Raw genomic sequence first — 18393 nt, forward strand, 5'->3', positions numbered from 1 at the left:
AGTATAGGCTACCCTGTGTTACTTGTACTAACATAGGCTACTCTAGGTTACCTCTACTAACATGGGCTACACTAGGTCACCTATATTAGTATAGGCTACCCTAGGTTACCTGTACTAGAATAGGCTACTCTAGGTTATATGTACCAGTATAGGCTACCCTGTGTTACTTGTACTAACATAGGCTACTCTAGGTTACCTCTACTAACATGGGCTACACTAGGTCACCTATATTAGTATAGGCTACCCTAGGTTACCTGTACTAGAATAGGCTACTCTAGGTTAGATGTACTAGTATAGGCTACCCTGGGTTACTTGTACTAACATAGGCTACCCTAGTTAGCTGTACTAGAATAGGCTAATGTTTTTTGTGTTTGTAAAAACTGAACTAATCTTTCAGGGATGGTCAGCCAAAAAATAGACGTTATGGTCTGTGAAGCCTGTTCGTGGTCTTCTTGGCGGGAGCCTCAACAGCTGGTCCAGTATGGACTTTGGCCTGTTGACGTTGAGGGAAGAGCCTACTTCAACTTCAGTTTTCTTCTGAGTGCTTCAATCCTGCAGCACTTCTCACCATCTCTAAGCCTTAAAAGTCTGTTGGATTCCGTCAGCTTTATCTCATCCTTGGATGGCGAGGTATTACATCTGATCGTTATGTTCACAGTGGATGTTAGTGATATCATCAATATATAACGTGTAGAGTGTCGAGCTATATAGTCAGCCAACTTGCGCAATGCCGCATTTGTCATCAAGCAAGGATCCAATTAGCAGAAAAACTAGACAAAGAGTCTTTTGTGACATTTCTTTGACTTTTCCATTAGATTTGAAAGGTGTTGTGTTGTTATTTAGAGTTTCATGCTCAAACAAGATGTCTTCAACTATTCAATGTCGGAATGGAGGATTCAAGAGACAGACTATTTATCTAAAGCTACCGGTGGTAGTTTGTTCAGTTGCCCTGCATGTTTGGACGAGCCCCATGCGATTCACATTGACGGGAATGCAAAACTATTTCACTATAGAGCTGCCGGCAGGTATGATATCTAATGAAAAAACCATATATCAGATTTTTGCATTCTCTGTGTTTACAGATAGTAACAATTTAATATGGGTTAATTTCATTTTGGGACAGTGGGTTCTGCCTATCATCCAATCTTCAAATTACTAAGCACTAGCTCCATTCAGCATATAAAATGTTTGGACGCACCCAACGCTTTTAATATGATGTTGTGTGTTTAAAGTTTTGATGTGCAACTATATTATTCGCATTCTATTACTAGATTTCTCAAGTGGGGCTATTGTGTAGTAATTCAAAGAGGAAGCCTTTGTTTATTCATTTTTAATTTGATTATTGTCATTGATCTTAGAGTTTCATCAGGAATTGAGGAGCCAAGTGAGTTTTTTGTTTCCACTAGTGACGTTGAAGAGCAGGTCACGCGTATAGAGAACAGCAAACACAATTCGGTGAGTTTAAGGTCGTCAAAACTATCTAGCAACCTCATTAGTCTTAATCACAGCCAAGTTTTTAAACCCTGTTGATTAAAAACCATCCAATCACAATTCAGTTGTAATGCATTTCTGAAATCTCATACCTTATGAAGACCCAGAATAGGTACCCATAGGTATAGCAGAATCAAGTGAATTGTTTGGTTGCAGGCCTAATAAACCCCATACAGCAAGGTGGCTGTACCATTGAATAACCAATCAGTGCACTGAATTGATAGTGCTGCCATCCACCCAAGTTAAAAAAATCTTAGTAAGTTTGATGGGCAAATTTAGAATATTTTAAAAACTATATGGAATATCTTGAAAAGATAACTGCTGGGAAGTCCTGGTCTATAGCCAATGAACCTGGCCAATTGTGGTTGTCTTTATAAACCTCAATTACCTAGATCGTTATTACAGGTCTCCAATAGATGTGGTGATACGGTTTGGAAGGCTGCGTCTGCCAAAGGAAAAGCATTCTCCAAGAAGGATGTGACTGGTTGTTTGCTAGCCACATGCCGCCACTGTTTTCTGTTGAAGGGATTGGATATGACTAGGGGGGAGATATACGCGTATCCATACACTATGCAGGTATTGGTGGTTGTCCATAATACATCATCATCGGTCCAGTCAACATTTTTTATTGTCACAGAAAAAATTCACAAACCTCCCTAAAACCTACAACTTCTTTTCTGGCAACAGGAATGTCTGTCTACTTATTACAATGGTCTTTCTATTGCAGAAATCTTAAATAGTTTTTGCTACGATGCTCCCTCCATAAAGCTAATGTATTATGTTTTTAGAGAGAATTTCAAGGTGCAAAATTCATTGCCCTTGATACAATGTGCAGATACTGGCCTTGGCTAGAGCGGCTGGAGAGGCTACCACAGCAGCAACGCCCGTTCCTTAGTATCATGCACGCCAAAGCTCACCGTTGGAGTTGTCAGGTATCTGTCTAATGAATAAAGCTCACCGTTGGAGTTGTCAGTAATCTGTCTAATGAATAAAGCTCACCGTTGGAGTTGTCAGTAATCTGTCTAATGAATATAGTAATCGTTCATCTACTTTACTTTAAGTTTCATATTACCAAAATTTTCTTTTTTTGCTTTTTTCAGATGAAATGGAGTGGAAGAGTCACTGTAGGAACAGGATTAAGTACTGGGGAGACTACAGAACTTGTTAATAGCTACATGTCCCGATTGGGAAAAGTAACAAGACACATGACATCAGATGGTGAGTTTATTCAGTGAGCACTATTTTATATATTGTCAAGGGAGGTATTTTTTAGGCCTTAACTGTCGGGTAAGCTAATAACTTACCCGATAGTTAAAACCTATCGGGTAAGTTATTAGCTTTGCATTTGACAATGTTAAATGTATTGTACCACTGTGATATGTTTTATAACTTGGTTAATGACAATACACATTGGTGACTTTGGCGCCTATTGTGCCTAAGTGCCAACTTGTCAATGGTATGACTTCCCAATTTATTCTCTTGTTTCAAGGTAGACGGAGACGCTTGGAGCAAGGGGCAGCTTTTTGGAATCTCCGAAAGTTTGTCAATCTGCCCAAACAGATATTTACATCTCTTTCCAAAGTATGTAGAAACAGCAATCATAGGATGAAATCGTACTGTTACCCAGGTTCAATTTGTTTTAACTATTGACAAAAAGCCAAGCTTTCTCAATAAATAATTGGCTTTATTGCAGTTATACAACAAGTGAAGAATTATAGTGCCGAGTACGTCTCGTTTTAGGCCAAGAAACAACTACCCATTCTAGAGGCACAAGTGGATGCACACTGCCACTCAATTGGATTAACTTTAGCTGAACTTGAGGCCAGAGCAATCCTTGTTGCCAAGCCGCCGCCAAGTGAGTTTTTTACTTATACTATTTCCGCATGCTTAGAGAGTAAATGATTGTTTTTCTGTGTCAATTAGCAGTGGATGATTTGTATTTCATGATAATGCTCATAATAATATGAGTATGAATAATATGAGGCCCTGATGCAAAGATGACGTTTCACGTTTCATGGTGAAAGATGCTCATTGTAGTTTATAGTAACAACTAGCTGTGCCTCCGGCGTTGCCCGGGTATTAAAAATCAGCTTATAAACAATGAGGAGTGATGAGAGTTGCCTGCCACTTAGCCTGTCTTGACAAACTGTTGTTTTTGCGTAGTTGTCCCCCGTCGAGCGGGCGAGCAACCCAACAGCTTATCACAAGACGTACTGCACCTGATGCATCAGCTGCACTTATAGGGAGTTGTTCTCTTCCGTCTATGCGGCTTGGTGGCAATGTTATGTCGGTCGCTCCATTGGTAATCATAACTGATTTCGCGCAAAAAATTATGTAGAAAGAAATAAGATTATAACTCTTAACTAGCGACCAGTCTCTGCGATAAACTTTAGTAGAACTTGAGAACTTAGGCAACAACAGCGACTAAACATGTCATTATTTGTGCGCTCGGTCAGTTTAATTTCTATTTTTGTATCAGTCAGTTTTATTTGTTCTTATGGATTTTATTTTCAATTTGTTTTATTCTTAAATTCTACTAAAGTTTACAACAGAGTTGTAAACAACCAACAGTCTTTGGTTAAACGTTGTAATCTTATTTCTTTCTACATAATTTTTTGCGCGAAATCGGTTATGATTACCAATGGAGCGACCGACATAGCATTGCCACCAAGCCGCATAGACGGAAGAGAACAACTCCCTATAAGTGCAGCTGATGCATCAGGTGCAGTACGTCTTTTGACAAGCTGTTTTGTTGCTCGCCCGCTCGACGGGGGACAACCCTACAAAAAACAACATTTTGTCAAGACAGGCTACCTGCCACTTTGCTATTAGCCTGGCACACTGCCACTGGAAAATTCCATTAAGCTTGCTAATAAGCGTTAGGCTTCTAATGACATACGCCATGATGTTGCGTCAGCATTGTCCAGCTGTAGCTATTTTAATACAAGCAATTTTAATAGTAGCTATAGCCGGAATACACACATACATACTTTGAGAAGTATACATATAGATGTATGATTAGAATGTTGTGATTGATATATTGTATTATCTTTCAGAACCAGATAACATACAAGCTGTCTTAGAAGACCTCAGAGTCAATATCCTGCGGCAAGAAGATGTTCTTAAGAAATCAGGTAGGTTTGTCAGGTGATCTCTCTGAAAAAAAATCAAAGTTAAAATTTTTCTATGTATTGTGTTATCGAGAATGTAATTTCTGTTTATATTAACAGAGAGTGGAAAAATTGCACAGAAGTTGAGATCGCGTCTGCGTGCAAACCATTGCAGCTATAAGAAAAAGGCTTTAGAATACAGCAACCTCCATCCAGAAACGACAACAGAAAAGCTGCAAAGCTGTTTGAAGTCAGGGTTATTCCCATGGGCAGTTGTCCGTGGAGGTAAGTTTTTTCATGAAATATCAATTCCCCGCAACAAATCTAGACATTCCTTGTTCAACTTTTACACATGAAAATCCTATATTAGCAAGCCATGCTGATGTCACTTTTTGATGTTTCAGATATAACCTTCTCACAGGATGTTCTTAAGGCAGTGGAGAGCTATCAATTGTGGCAGAGAACTGTAGAAGAAATCCCTATTCTAGAACAGGAAAGGCATACAATGATAAGAACAATAGGTGAGTTTCTCATCCGTGTTTGTAGATGCTTAATATACATGATATAGTATCAATAGTGATGTCTCAGTTGTTTTTAGCAGGTCCATTCTATAACAAATTGTCTACAACATCACGTTGAAACATAAGATACTTTTTTAAGTATTTAGTTGAATTCTGAGTTCAGATTTCTGGCTAATTTGGTCCTCTTCATTTTCAGTCCAGCAACTTGATACATGCAATGGAGAAGAGGCCATATTTCTTCAAAACATGGTCGAAAAATCCTCTGTTTTCTTCTCTGAGGAAGTTGAGGTACGTACTATTAAATTGGGGAAGAACAGTATCGCAATAGTGATCAAGCTTTTGCCAATCACTGTTTGCCAGTCAGCAACAACATTTCATATAGCAGCAAATGACAGATTTAAAAAACATCCAGTATTATTTATGCCATGACCGATGATTTACCTATGATTTACTTATGATTTCATTCATTGAATTATTCTATTGTTAGGATATGCAGCTAGCTGTATCACTATGCCAGGACTTAGATGTATCTGATGATGACGAGGACGACGATGACTCTGATGGAAGTTTTTATGGGGATTGAAATGCCATGATTTACATGTATGCTGATCTACTTTCTGTATTACTTTTTATGCTGATCTTCACAAAACAATATTGTAATAAAGTATATTAATTTATTTCTCAATAATAAACGAAATGTCTTTTGTATAACCTTTAGTACATGTGACCCCGGCCGTCAGAATGTACAATCGTGCGGTAATTCCATTGTTCACAATAGCGCACTAAGCGTGCTTCACGCTATTATATGACTCACCGTCACTATTTTAGTAAACAGTGGTTTACAGTGCATTCAACCCTGCTCTTTTACATGGTCTTGTTTATTTTTGTGTCTGACCAATCATAAATCCAGAATTGCCATTTAGCTATACCCAGTGTCGTCTGGTTTCACAGAGTCCGGCGACCAACAGAAGCGTATACGGGAGGGAGCTCGATTCCAAACAAACAGGCCACGCCTACTAGTTTTATATAAGTTATAATGTAGAAGCCGCAACATTAATCAACAAAAACTACTCCCATTAGCAGTCGCTTTGAAATTGATAGTTGTATTATACACCACTTGAAAAAGGACAAAATTTTCTACAAGAAACCACAAATTATTTTTTGTAATAAGTAAATGCAAAAGAGTGAGATGTTGAGAGCGAGGTAAGAATATTCCATTAGAGATCAGCATGTCGATCGGGTTTGTTTGGAATCAAGCGTTTTTGTTTCCGGCTTTTGGTCACGGGACTCTGTGCAACTACGTATACGGCTCTGACTATACCCATATTGGTGGTTGCTATGGAATTTTTCATAACCCAAGATCACAACTGTAGGCTTTAACTGCGGGTGCGCGCATGTATGTGGCCATTTCCTCTTTTAATGCTTCAGGCTAGAACGAAATAAACAATCGCCAAATTACGGCTTGTTGATGCTAGATGAGTATTTCTACTTAGAATCTGAGTCAGCTGCCTCAGATCATAGTGAAAGCGATGATGAGAATTATGATAATAGGTCAACCTTAGAAATACAGCTGCTTACGCAGTATGTGGCTGCTAACGATAATGCGAATTAATTAAATCAAATTACAGAGAATAACGATCAGCCTATCACTGCTGATAACATTCCCATTCTAGCTGTTGACATCAAACTAATAAGTGGGTGCAAGTGTAGGGAATTATGCGCTAGTTTTATGTCATCTGAACAATTAAGCCTCATTAGAACTGTATATCAACGATTGCCGAAGGAAACATTGGATATGGTTGCGTTGAGACAAATTGCCGCTAGCATAACAAACAAACCTCTCCAATGTGCTACAATAAATCTCTGCAGCGTACTCGTGCTACACTGTGTGAGTGTTAAACTACATAAAAAGAGCTCTAGATTGAATAGTCACTTGATGAGTTGGGTTGATATTTTCGCATCACATATTTTCCGCATCGTTGACCTTACCACGACCTTCTGTATAGGTGGACAATTCTGAATACACATCCAGCTCTTTGTTAAGTTGTTGGACTGTCATTAAATGCAGTCATAGCAATATAGCTTGATGAGAATTGCCCAGTTTGAAGCATACCCTTTTAATGAATACATCCAGGACGGTGAGCTTTTAGCCACATATATTGTTAACCTTACCATGACCTTTGGGATGTCAACTGTCAATCGAATTGGAATAAAAATGCAACGATCATCTGTTTCAAGGTTTTATTGTGAAGAATGCCGGGTTTCATCAATATAGGTTGAGATTTAGTGGTTGGTTGCTATGGCATTTTGATTTGTAAGAAAATACCATGATTTACAGTTCATGAATCACCAACTTTATTCTGATTAAACTCAAAACAACAGTTTTAGTTTATCATGAGACCTTCTCTACTAAATCTTGCCTAACCTGGGTATAAATAATCCAATTTAAAAAAATATAAAATGCATTAAAATCCTCAGAATTTGCTGATTTTAAATCTTTAAATAACTCAAAAATGTGGTTTTAGCACAATTGTACATTCTGACTGCCTGGGTCACATATGTTATCAGCCAGAATAAAATGGACAACCCCTCTCAGGTGAGTCTAGGCCATGCGACAATAGGTGAGAATGTCATAACAAGCCTGTCGGGCACCTAGTTTTAACTATTTTGATACCTTTGGATACAGGTGAGAATGACAAAAAATCCATTGCAATGAGCCTCCTGTATCCATTATATAAAATATTCAATTATGACAGGCAACACAAGGTGGAGATAAATCCTGAATATCTTTTACTGTTTACATAAGAACTAAGGCAAATGTAGCAATATTGAAGTAATATTCAGTATTAACATAGTTCAGCAGTATAAATGCCAAGTTTTTATACATGTGGCCTAAAAATTGTAAAAATTCATTCTCACAAAACTATTCAGGGCGACATGAGTAAATAAAATAATAGGTTTCCACAAGTATTGTGATTTGCATGGAGAAGCAAGTCGGGCACCTAATTTTAACCATTTCAATTTTTTCAGGATACAAGTCAAAATGACTAAAATGCATTTCCATAAGCCTACTGTATCTATTGAGTTGAATTATTAAAATATTCAACTATGACAGGCAACACAAGGGGGAGATAAATCCTGAATATCTTTCACTGTTTACATAAGAACTAAGGCAAATGTAGCAATATTGAAGTAATATTCAGTATTAACATAGTTCAGCAGTATAAATGCCAAGTTTTTATACATGTGGCCTAAAAATTGTAAAAATTCATTCTCACAAAACTATTCAGAGCAACATGAGTAAATAAAATAATAGGTTTCCACAAGTATTGTGATTTGCATGGAGAAGCAAGTCGGGCACCTAATTTTAACCATTTCAATTTTTTCAGGATACAAGTCAAAATGACTAAAATGCATTTCCATAAGCCTACTGTATCTATTGAGTTGAATTATTAAAATATTCAACTATGACAGGCAACACAAGGGGGAGATAAATCCTGAATATCTTTCACTGTTTACATAAGAACTAAGGCAAATGTAGCAATATTGAAGTAATATTCAGTATTAACAAGGCTCACCGGTATAAATACCAAGTTTTTATACACGTGGCCTAAAAATTGTAAAAGTTCATTCTCACAAAACTATTCAGGGCTACATGAGTAAATAAAGTAATAGGTTTCCACAAGTATTGTGATTTGTATGGAGAAGCAAGTCGGGCACCTAGTTTTAACCATTTCAATTTCTCAAAATACAAGTAAAAATGACTAAAATGCATTTCAATAAGCCTACTGTATCTACTGAGTTGAATTATTAAAATATTCAACTATGACAGGCAACACAAGGGGGAGATAAATCCTGAATATCTTTCACTGTTTACATGGGAACTAACGCAAATGTAGCAACACTGAAATAATATTGAGTATTAACATGGCTCAGCAGTATAAATACCAAGTTTTTAGACATGTGGGACAAGAATTGTAGAAATTCGTTATTAATAGATAAATATTATCCATCTACTCTGGAGTTGTCTATTCATACCTGCAGGTGTCCGCACCAGTGAGACAGCCATGACACTTTCAGCCATCACTGCCTTACCAAAAAAGCAGTGATTTACAAAACTGTTCTGGACCACATCAGTGCACATCCTAAGGCTTCGAAAACTTTATGATGGTTTGTATGGACTAAGCAGGTGAGCAAGTTGCATAAATCAACCTGATTGGACAACAGGTTAGAATTGTGTTAGAATGTTGTGGTTATGTGTAGGGGGTCCCTGTGATCACTTTTATTGAACATAATTATAAGATTACACAAAGGATCACAACAAAGCTGTGTAGGGAACTCCACTCAAGAGTAAGCAAGATTCCGTTCTATTCTATTTCTTCTTCCTATTGTTATCAATCCTCAAATAGAATAATGCAAGCCGGGTAGTTTGATCTGATGAATTGATTATTGCAACAAAGTGTTATTTTCTGTTGATTATTAATTGATATATTATATTACTATTATATTACATATTTTTACATTATACAAGTAAAGAATGTCTGTGTATGTGGATGCTTGCTGGTGGCAGATAGGAGTTGCTGGTCATGTTGACTGGACATGTTCCTGCAAAAGAAGGAAAAACGGTAAAGAAATGCTGTCTGAAGTGACAAAACAAGATGTGCATTAGTTACCCAGTAAAAACACATGGCTATATGATGATTCAGCTGGGGAGGCGATACTCTTTTCGGCTGATGTCCTTGCAACTAACTTGTATGATATGAATGCATTACGTGACAAAAATCGGGCGACATATAGCCATGAATGGGGTGCAGATTTGACTCCATGATTGTGGCGATCTTTATCAATGATTAGGTAAACAATAAGACTTTCAGCAAAGCACTTTTTGCTTGTGTAACTGGCTAAACTCACCTTATAGTTTAGCAGTGCCAAAGTTTGTTTGAGATTTCTAGAGGGCTCCCAGGTGTTACTTCTGCAACAAAATAAAATTGAGATGATTATTAGTCTGATCAGCTGGTGGGTTTTAAGATGCTACATGTTTCCGCTCTTAACATAAGGTCATTGTGCTTTGTTGCAGCAATGACTAAATAAATAAATGACAACTCAATACAGCATCAATTGCTCTATTGTTGATAATCCTGATTTGTGTATACTCTGCTAAATTGTTATTTTCATCGTATTGACTGGCTGAAGCTGAGTCATGACTAAAAGCATGGATTTTAGTCACGACTCAGCCCATGAATATTCGCCCCTAATAGACATTCGGCTGACGTGACTTACTGTGATGAATAATGTTTCCACTTGACCAGGTACAGTGTTCTACCATTCTTGTCCTGAAAAAGATTCAGAAACAAATTATGAGAATCGAAAAGTGAAAGAGAGAGGAGAGGAGGGGCAGAAAATCTATGTCAAACATATTGTAACATGTGGTAGTGAATGTAGTCCATGCATGACCAGAGGTTGAAACTTTTTGAACACAAAATATCAATTTGCATTCCAAATATGTGTCAAGTTGTCTTTTCTCGACAGTAACATTACCCATTGCTGATACAAAAAATTGATCAAATTTGCACCTATCTAATAAAACAATGCCATAAGATATTGAACGTCATTTAAAAATAATACACATAGATTACCGAGTACACCATTTCAGGTATTTGTAATGATCATACCCAGTTAATTAACCAATTTAGTCCTTTTAGGCAATTTTTTGCGAAAGGATAGATCCCCAGGATTATAGATGTTTATTGGCATGAGAAAACGAAAAATTACCATGATTTGGACCTTGGTATACTTCAATGTGTACTCTAAAACACTGGAAAAGTGCCCTTGATTGTTCATCAACTTACCAACTTTTCACTCAATATCTCTTCTGCATCTGAGTCAGAATTGTTTGGGTTAATATATTCTGCTGGAGTAGTATTTCCTATACAACAAAGAAAAACCATATCTTTGGTGAAAAAAGACGCAATGATTGAGCTGCTAGCAACCAGTGCATATCACAGCATGTTAGCGCAACAAGTAATTTGTACAAGCGAAAAGCCCATCCTGAATCAGACCTGAAATCAACCATGGTTAGCTGAAGAAAGCAAGTTATTTGATCATTTACTGCCACCCTGTGGGCTGTTGGCATGTCGTGATTATGACAAAGCTGTTAGTGAGTGAGGCAAACGCAAGCTGTGTTGTGGTTATTTGGCTGCCAATTAAAATACAAACATGTCAAATTATGACATGTTAAACAAAATGGTAACAAAATCACGACACCAGGTTGTTATAATTGATAGTATTGCAGGGTTGTTTTGTGAATTCCACTATAGGCAAAAAAGACACCACCCATGGGCAGCAAAAACTCTTTTTATTCTCTTCTTTCCTTCCCCTACCACCTCTCCTCGCGAGAAGAGTGGTGAGGGAAGGAAAGAAGAGAATAACAAAAGTTTTTGCTGCCTATGCACCACACAGAAGAAAAGTTTTACCTGCATAGCAGCCATCCTCTCTAAGAGAAAATAAAATAGCAAAATAGTCAATTTCATCATGGTCATAGCGCATTACTGTACAATTGATAAGAGATTCAACACAACGACAATGAAAAATGAAACAGCATTTTCTACTTACTAGAGCGCTGCTTATTCGGCCTTTTTCTCTGCTTACACTGGAAAATAACAGTACTGAGGTCAATGGCATTCAGAAATTATGGGTACTTTAAATTTGAGTAAAGGTCAACTGCAAAGTAAATATCTCATGGCGTAGACAAACATATCAGCAATGAAATTGCTTGACTGAGGTTCAACAAAATTAGACAGTGAGAAATGAGCTATGGCTTTACTTACTTTGTGTGTCTGTGTGTGCCATGCTTTGTCAGCACACCTTTTCTACAACAAACGATATTGAACATTTCATTGCTGGGTCTGTATTAGTTTTTCTGAACTGTTTGTCTATCTTATATGTCATAATTTGTATGAAGAAAGATGACCAAACAATGGGAAGCAATTCATATGCATTGTTTCTCTAAAGATCTCGTATTATTTAAAATTTTGGTTTCTTTTGGGACGAAATATTAGGAATACTATACTTACAGCCTTTGTAGGTGTTGGTGTGGTTGAGGAAGTAGTAGTAGTAGCTGATCTGGGAGTAGAGGTAGAAGGTAATGTAGGAGCAGATGATATGGGAGCAGATGTAGAAGTTAATGTGGGAACAGATGTAGGAGGTAATGTGGGAACAGATGTAGAAGTTAATGTGGGAGCAGATGTAGGAGGTAATGTGGGAACAGATGTAGAAGTTAATGTGGGAGCAGATGTGGAAGGTAATGTGGGAACAGGTGATATGGGAGCAGATGTAGAAGTTAATGTGGGAGCAGATGTGGAAGGTAATGTAGGAGCAGATGATATGGGAGCAGATATAGAAGTTAATGTGGGAACAGACGTAGGAGGTAATGTGGGAGCAGATGTAGGAGGTAATGTGGGAACAGATGTATAAGTTAATGTGGGAGCAGATGTGGAAGGTAATGTGGGAGCAGATGTAGCAGGTAATATGGGAACAGATGTAGAAGGTAATGTAGGAGCAGATGTAGACGTTAATATGGGAGCAGATGTAGAAGTAGCAAATGTGGAAGCTGATGTAGTAGCTGATGTGGAAGCAGATGTGGGGTTATACGGTTTATAGGTCCTTTGCACATAGTCTTCTGCAACAAAACAATCACATAGGGGAGTAGGATGTAATGTAAAACAGGCAATTAAGTTATGCTGTACATTGAAAAGACCAAGGGAACTTACTACATCTTGTCATGTCATTGAACGCTTCTTTGATGACTGACACAATTTCAGTCTGGTGGCATCCTTCTTCGATAATAGTAGACAAGGTACCTTTGCCTGAAGGTTTGAATACCAGGCATAAAACAGATAAACCTGCACCGTGGGCGTGGGCAGCCTGTAAAAATGAACATAAACAATATTATAAGAGTGTATGATACATTCGCTCATACCATGAATTACAACAACAACATGAAAAGCAAATCTTCTGCTAGCTGATAATATACCATTGCACTAGACGTGAGCTGGTTCAGATTTGTTGAGCTTGGAGAATTTGCACTATTTTTTCAGTTATTTGGATGCTAGGTATTCCTAAAATAACTCTTTTGCATGGGTTGTTGTCTTATTCATTTCATCTACTAAGGAAAGCTGTCCTATGCTCAGTTGGGCTTGTGCAACTATTACTGGCATGTTAAGCTTTAGGGGACCAATCAATAGCGTTGTAGTCACCACCATCACAAGGCTTCAAAACCAATATTACAAGTGATTTTTCACATTAACCACATTTGTATCTGAATCTACTATACTTTGATATCTGCATACTTTCGGACATTTTTAATGTAAACAAAACCTGAATTGCAGCCGCAAAAGTAAGTTGTTTTAAAGTTGAGCCTGAGCGTATTTAAAGCTTTCTATTTACACAATTTGGCATGTCAGTCTTATAACTTGACGTAAAGCAAAATATATTTTACTTCACTCACAGCACGCTCCAGTGCATCCACATAGTATTTTGTGGTCTTCTTCCCAGCCCAGCCCTCCTCCCGCCTTTTCTTAAGTGTAGACGTCCTTGTCTGTGCCTTCAAATCACGGAAGATGATAGCTGTGAAAACAATAAATGGGGACAGATAAAACTATCGCAAACATAATAAAACTTTGACATTTTGACATTGATGGATAACCTGGCACTGCAAAGCATGCTAAACCAACATCGCATTTCCACATGGGGTGGAGTTCTGATGATCTAAAGCTGTTATTGAGAACAGTGAGATTTAGGCAAAACAAGAAAAGAGTTCTATGCTAAAAGACCATGCAAAGCAATCACGACTATTAGTATTAACACAGAAGCTTTTAAATGATGATTGTTTTAGACTTACGACATGCACTACACTTTGTGGCATTGATGGCATTAATGGCCCCACACTGGCACTTCATCTTGACAACTAAAAATAAATGCAAAAAGGAAAATTTAAGGACAGCTTACTTTTATTTTGATGTGACTGGGTGCTTTGCCTGTGAATCATAACAAATTATTATAAATATTGCAGAATTAAAAGGGTAGCGAGCTCACTGTTTTAAAACAAATAGACAAACTTACCACATGCATTACATTTATTTTTAGATACATTTCCTGTGCTACCGCAAATGCTACAACTTCTTTCCATAATGCTGCAAGCTAAAACAGACAAAAGAACATCAGACAATAAAATATGAGGTGGTGGTAGCGTGATACCAGTAATATAAGTAATAACAAGGAGACGCCCCAACAGTCTGACCGCTTCCAGCATATAAAATGAGCTGTTAGATATGTTCATAAAACAAACAATAAAATGAAAAGACATATTGTAGAGACTTTATTGCTTCAAGCCATATACAGTGAAACTCGGATAACTCGCCCTCGGATAGCTCGAACACATGGTTAACTCGAATGGATTTGTTTGGTCCGTTCCCACGCAATGATAAAATGCTTTAGATAACTCGACCTTAACTTCGTTAATTCGAAGTTTTTTTGCCCAACGGCTACCGAGACGATTGTTATCGCTTTAGAATATCACTTTATTCCAAGCCATAAAGATAAACAACAACTTTTAGTAGTTCTTAGGCGTCCTTATTACCACTATCTGCCAAATATTTTCGTTAACGACTTTTTTAAAGGTTAGCAAAAAATTAAATTTTACCAAACATCCGCTTGGGGATAGCCCTCCGCAAGCAAGGAGAAGCGTCACATCACCAAAAACAAACAAACGAATCTCAAGTAATAAGAGGAAAATATTTATACTTTCTGATAAAAATTGTTAAAACATTACATGAGAGGTCCCTTAACTTGAAACAAGCCATAAATGCTTTTGATTTATATATAGTTTGTATATGTACTGATAAATACAACAATACATGCACTTGTGAGTGTTCTCATAACTTGAACGCTCTAATAACTCTAACACTTTCTTTCGGTTCCGTGAATGTCGAGTTAGCCGAGTTTTACTGTATTAGATTTTTGTGCGTGGTTCACTGGTGATTTATGATAATAACTTTTTTTTTAATAAACTGAGCGCCGCTTCATATGGTACATGCCCAGCCTAGGAGCCTGGTCTCCAATCTCAAGATGAAGTCGAAAAGTTGTAATGTTAAATATGTACCAATTGACGTACCGTCTAAGCAAAGAAATCAACACTTGAGTCACCTGGATCACTCTCATTGTAAAGTTAAGGTATGGCTAAGTTCAGAATTTTAGATTACCAGTACAGCCGTAGTAGGTAGGGATTATGAATTTTCAACTACACATGACCTTCAGCAAAGATATTAAACACATGTCCTGAATCGTTATTCAATGGTACAGCCACCTCGCTAAATCAGTTTATGGATAGGGTTAATTAAGTCTGCACCCAATCAATTCCCTTTATTTTGCTATACTTATGGGTACCTATGCTGGGTCTTTATAAGGTGTGTAATTTCAGAAATGCATTACAACTGAATTGTGTTTGGATGTTTTTTAATCAACAGTGTTTGAAAACTTGGCTGTGTATAAGACTAATGAGGTTGCTAGATAGTTTTCACGGCCTTGAACTCTCCAAATTGTGTTTGCTGTGAGCTACCCTTTAACTCCTGCCCATGTACAAATTTAGCTATCGGCCTACTGCCAGCCTTTTACCGAAAATTGCCGATTTTTCTTCATGATATGTATACAATTTTTTCTTCAACTTCAGACTTATCTAGAACACTTCGTTATATATTTTATGTTGCTAACATGTTAACCAATAGTACTATGAAAAAAATTCAATGTATCCACGCTTTGTGCATTGCTAAAGCTATGTGAAGCCACGATCGCTTCGAAGCTAAAACGATCCTCTAAAATGTTCCTTACTCTCCCAAAACTATTACGTTCACCATCATCAGAGTCAATGATGCTATTTTAATTATTTGTGTCATCACGAAAAGCTGAATCTTAATTGGTTATGATGGCACCAACACAAATAATTTTCTGTTTTCTGGCTCGCGCGGTACTTAACAAAACTTACACAAAAATGTTCGTTTTTATGTTGGAAATTCACAAACAAAAAATTACAACTACTTCGTTATTTGAGGCTCACTTTATGGAGAAATCTTCGGACAACACTGTCAATACAATAAAAGTTAACACAATAAAAATACTATAACTGTAACAAATTAACAAATGGTACAGCACAGTTCGGACATTTTCTCATTCTGTTTCTCATGACACGACCAAACTGCACAAGTTCTTTTAGCGTATCGTTAAGCCTAAATCTATGGTGCTTAGTAGTCTAGTTATCTAGCGTAGCGTTATGTTCAAGTTATTAGCGCTGAAGAATTGTCCAACGAAAGAATAATAAATTATTTCTCCGGAAAACGCGTGGTGTCCGAATACAACAGAGCACCTAACAAAAAAATCTACGGGTCAGCTTGGATGGACACGCCCACCACTATATCGACTAATATAGTCGTGCAGGTGAAGAATGTACTGCAATATTATAAGCGGGTTGTATTGTCGACGATATCAGTCGTATACGCATAGCCTTTCACCACGACCACATACGCCGACCCGCGCCCACAACTCTATCGACTAATATAGTCGTACAGGTGAGGGATATACTGGTAAAAACATGTGATAGTATTATCATCATGATGTCTATTTATTGTCAGCTCAACTAATTGATGATAACAAACAAGTTTGATAATAGCTACAACTCTTTCAATTTGTAAGCCTACACACATATAACTAATTAGCCTGTCTTGACAAGCGGTTGTTTTTGTGTAGTTGTCCCCCATCAAGCGGCAAGCAACAACAGCTTGTCACAAGACGTACTGCACCTGATGCATCAGCTGCACTTATAAGGAGTTATTCTGTTCCGTCTAAGCGGCTTGGTTGCGATGTTATGTCGGTCGCTCCATTGGTAATCATAACAAATTTTGCGCAAAAATTTATGTAGAAAATGTAAGATTATAACGTTTAACCAGAGACCAGTCTCTGCGGTAAACTTTAGTAGAACTTGAGAACTTAGGCAACAACAGCGACTAAATATGTCGTTATTTGTGCGCTCAGTCAGTTTTATTTCTATTTTTGTATCAGTCAGTTTTATTTGTTCTAATGGATTTTATTTTAAATTTATTTTATTCTTAAGCTCTACTAAAGTTTATCACAAAAACTGGTCTTTGGTTAAACGTTGTAATCTTGTTTTTTTTCTACATAAATTTTTGCGTGAAATCCGTTATGATTACCAATGGAGGGACCGAAATAACATTGCGGCCAAGCCGCGTAGACGGAAGAGAAGAACTCCCTATAAGTGCAGCTGATGCATCAGGTGCAGTACATCTTGTGAAAAACTGTTGTTGCTCGCCGCTCGACAACAATTTGTTTGCTCAAAACAACAGTTTGTCAAGACAAGCTAATAACTAATAAACGAGCAATAATTTACACGCAATTGACTTATTGAAATATATAATTTTGGTCAGACTGATTACACTTTTTGAAGTAATTTTTTTATAACCATGTTAAGGTTAGCTTTGTTTAAGAGAACTCACATGTTTTTCATTAATAAAATTTAACTTTTAAATCATTTCTGAAGTGCCAGAGTTTAAAAACTGCATTATGGATGTACCATCATTGCTGTTACTGTAACACTTGCTAAACTCCACTCAATTGCAAAGTTTTGTACGTGTACTATATGGAGATGGCTGAAACTTGGTTCAATAAGGACTCAAGTCCATGAAATTCAGCTTAGTAGACTGATGCTCTAACCAACTGAGCTAATGAGCCATGTTACAATACCAATGAATATTTGTGCCAATCTTTATTATCTGCTCTTTGACACAGAAAGTGTGTACAGAGTGGCGGGATGAACAAAAATTGGCAAGCAATAATATTCCGCTGTAATCTTTTCTATTTAAAGTCAGTTTCATTCAAAAGCTGTCTAGGAAAACTCACCAACTTTTCCTTAATAAATGGAGACAACTGAATTAATATCAAAGAGTCCTAAATGATAAAATGCGGTTTTGACATCAAAGCCAATTGCTGTTTTACATGTGCTAAAAGCAGTAGTATGTGTTATACACTATCAAAAAATTGTGTACATGCAGTTAGTGAGATGACAAAAATTGTTTCTTCTGCAGAGCTCAAACATATGACATTTAGCATATTAGCTGAATTCTTTAGCCAACTAAACTAATTAACCTAGTTATTATACCTTGAAAATTGTTACATGGTTTGTTTTCTGTGCTTTATGCTAGAAAAAC

General features: G+C 37.2%; 3 protein-coding genes across 5 annotated transcripts; 2 read left to right on the top strand and 1 right to left on the bottom strand.

Moving 5' to 3' along the window:
- Nucleotides 1-2015: 2015 nt before the first annotated feature.
- On the top strand, nucleotides 2016-5814 carry LOC137401968 (uncharacterized). The gene is made up of 10 exons (XM_068088438.1): nucleotides 2016-2067; nucleotides 2280-2423; nucleotides 2592-2709; nucleotides 2981-3072; nucleotides 3232-3346; nucleotides 4548-4625; nucleotides 4722-4886; nucleotides 5006-5122; nucleotides 5319-5410; nucleotides 5610-5814. Exons 1-10 carry the CDS (start codon nucleotides 2026-2028, stop codon nucleotides 5703-5705), a joined length of 1059 nt encoding a protein of 352 aa, XP_067944539.1. The 5' UTR covers nucleotides 2016-2025; the 3' UTR covers nucleotides 5706-5814.
- A 3779-nt stretch (nucleotides 5815-9593) lies between these two features.
- LOC137402037 (uncharacterized) lies at nucleotides 9594-12215 on the bottom strand. 3 transcript variants are annotated; one of them, XR_010979426.1, is made up of 8 exons: nucleotides 12196-12209; nucleotides 11950-11991; nucleotides 11735-11771; nucleotides 11596-11615; nucleotides 10972-11048; nucleotides 10403-10455; nucleotides 10034-10094; nucleotides 9594-9727 (listed from the first exon to the last, which is right to left on the bottom strand). XR_010979426.1 is itself a non-coding variant. In XM_068088505.1 (4 exons), the coding sequence occupies exons 1-4, from the start codon at nucleotides 11068-11070 to the stop codon at nucleotides 9707-9709; spliced, it is 234 nt and encodes a 77-aa protein (XP_067944606.1). In that variant the 5' UTR covers nucleotides 11071-11295; the 3' UTR covers nucleotides 9594-9706. The 3 variants fall into 3 exon arrangements, 1 of the variants encoding a protein (XP_067944606.1); XR_010979425.1 differs by lacking the exon at nucleotides 11596-11615 and having other exon boundaries at nucleotides 12196-12215; XM_068088505.1 differs by lacking the exons at nucleotides 11596-11615; nucleotides 11735-11771; nucleotides 11950-11991; nucleotides 12196-12209 and having other exon boundaries at nucleotides 10972-11295.
- A 68-nt stretch (nucleotides 12216-12283) lies between these two features.
- LOC137402446 (circumsporozoite protein-like) lies at nucleotides 12284-12595 on the top strand. Its single transcript, XM_068088945.1, has one exon. The coding sequence runs from the start codon at nucleotides 12284-12286 to the stop codon at nucleotides 12593-12595; it is 312 nt and encodes a 103-aa protein (XP_067945046.1).
- The last annotated feature ends 5798 nt before the right edge of the window (nucleotides 12596-18393 follow it).

This window comes from Watersipora subatra, chromosome 8 (genome assembly GCF_963576615.1).
Source record: "Watersipora subatra chromosome 8, tzWatSuba1.1, whole genome shotgun sequence".
Classification (NCBI taxonomy): Eukaryota; Metazoa; Bryozoa; class Gymnolaemata; order Cheilostomatida; family Watersiporidae; genus Watersipora; species Watersipora subatra.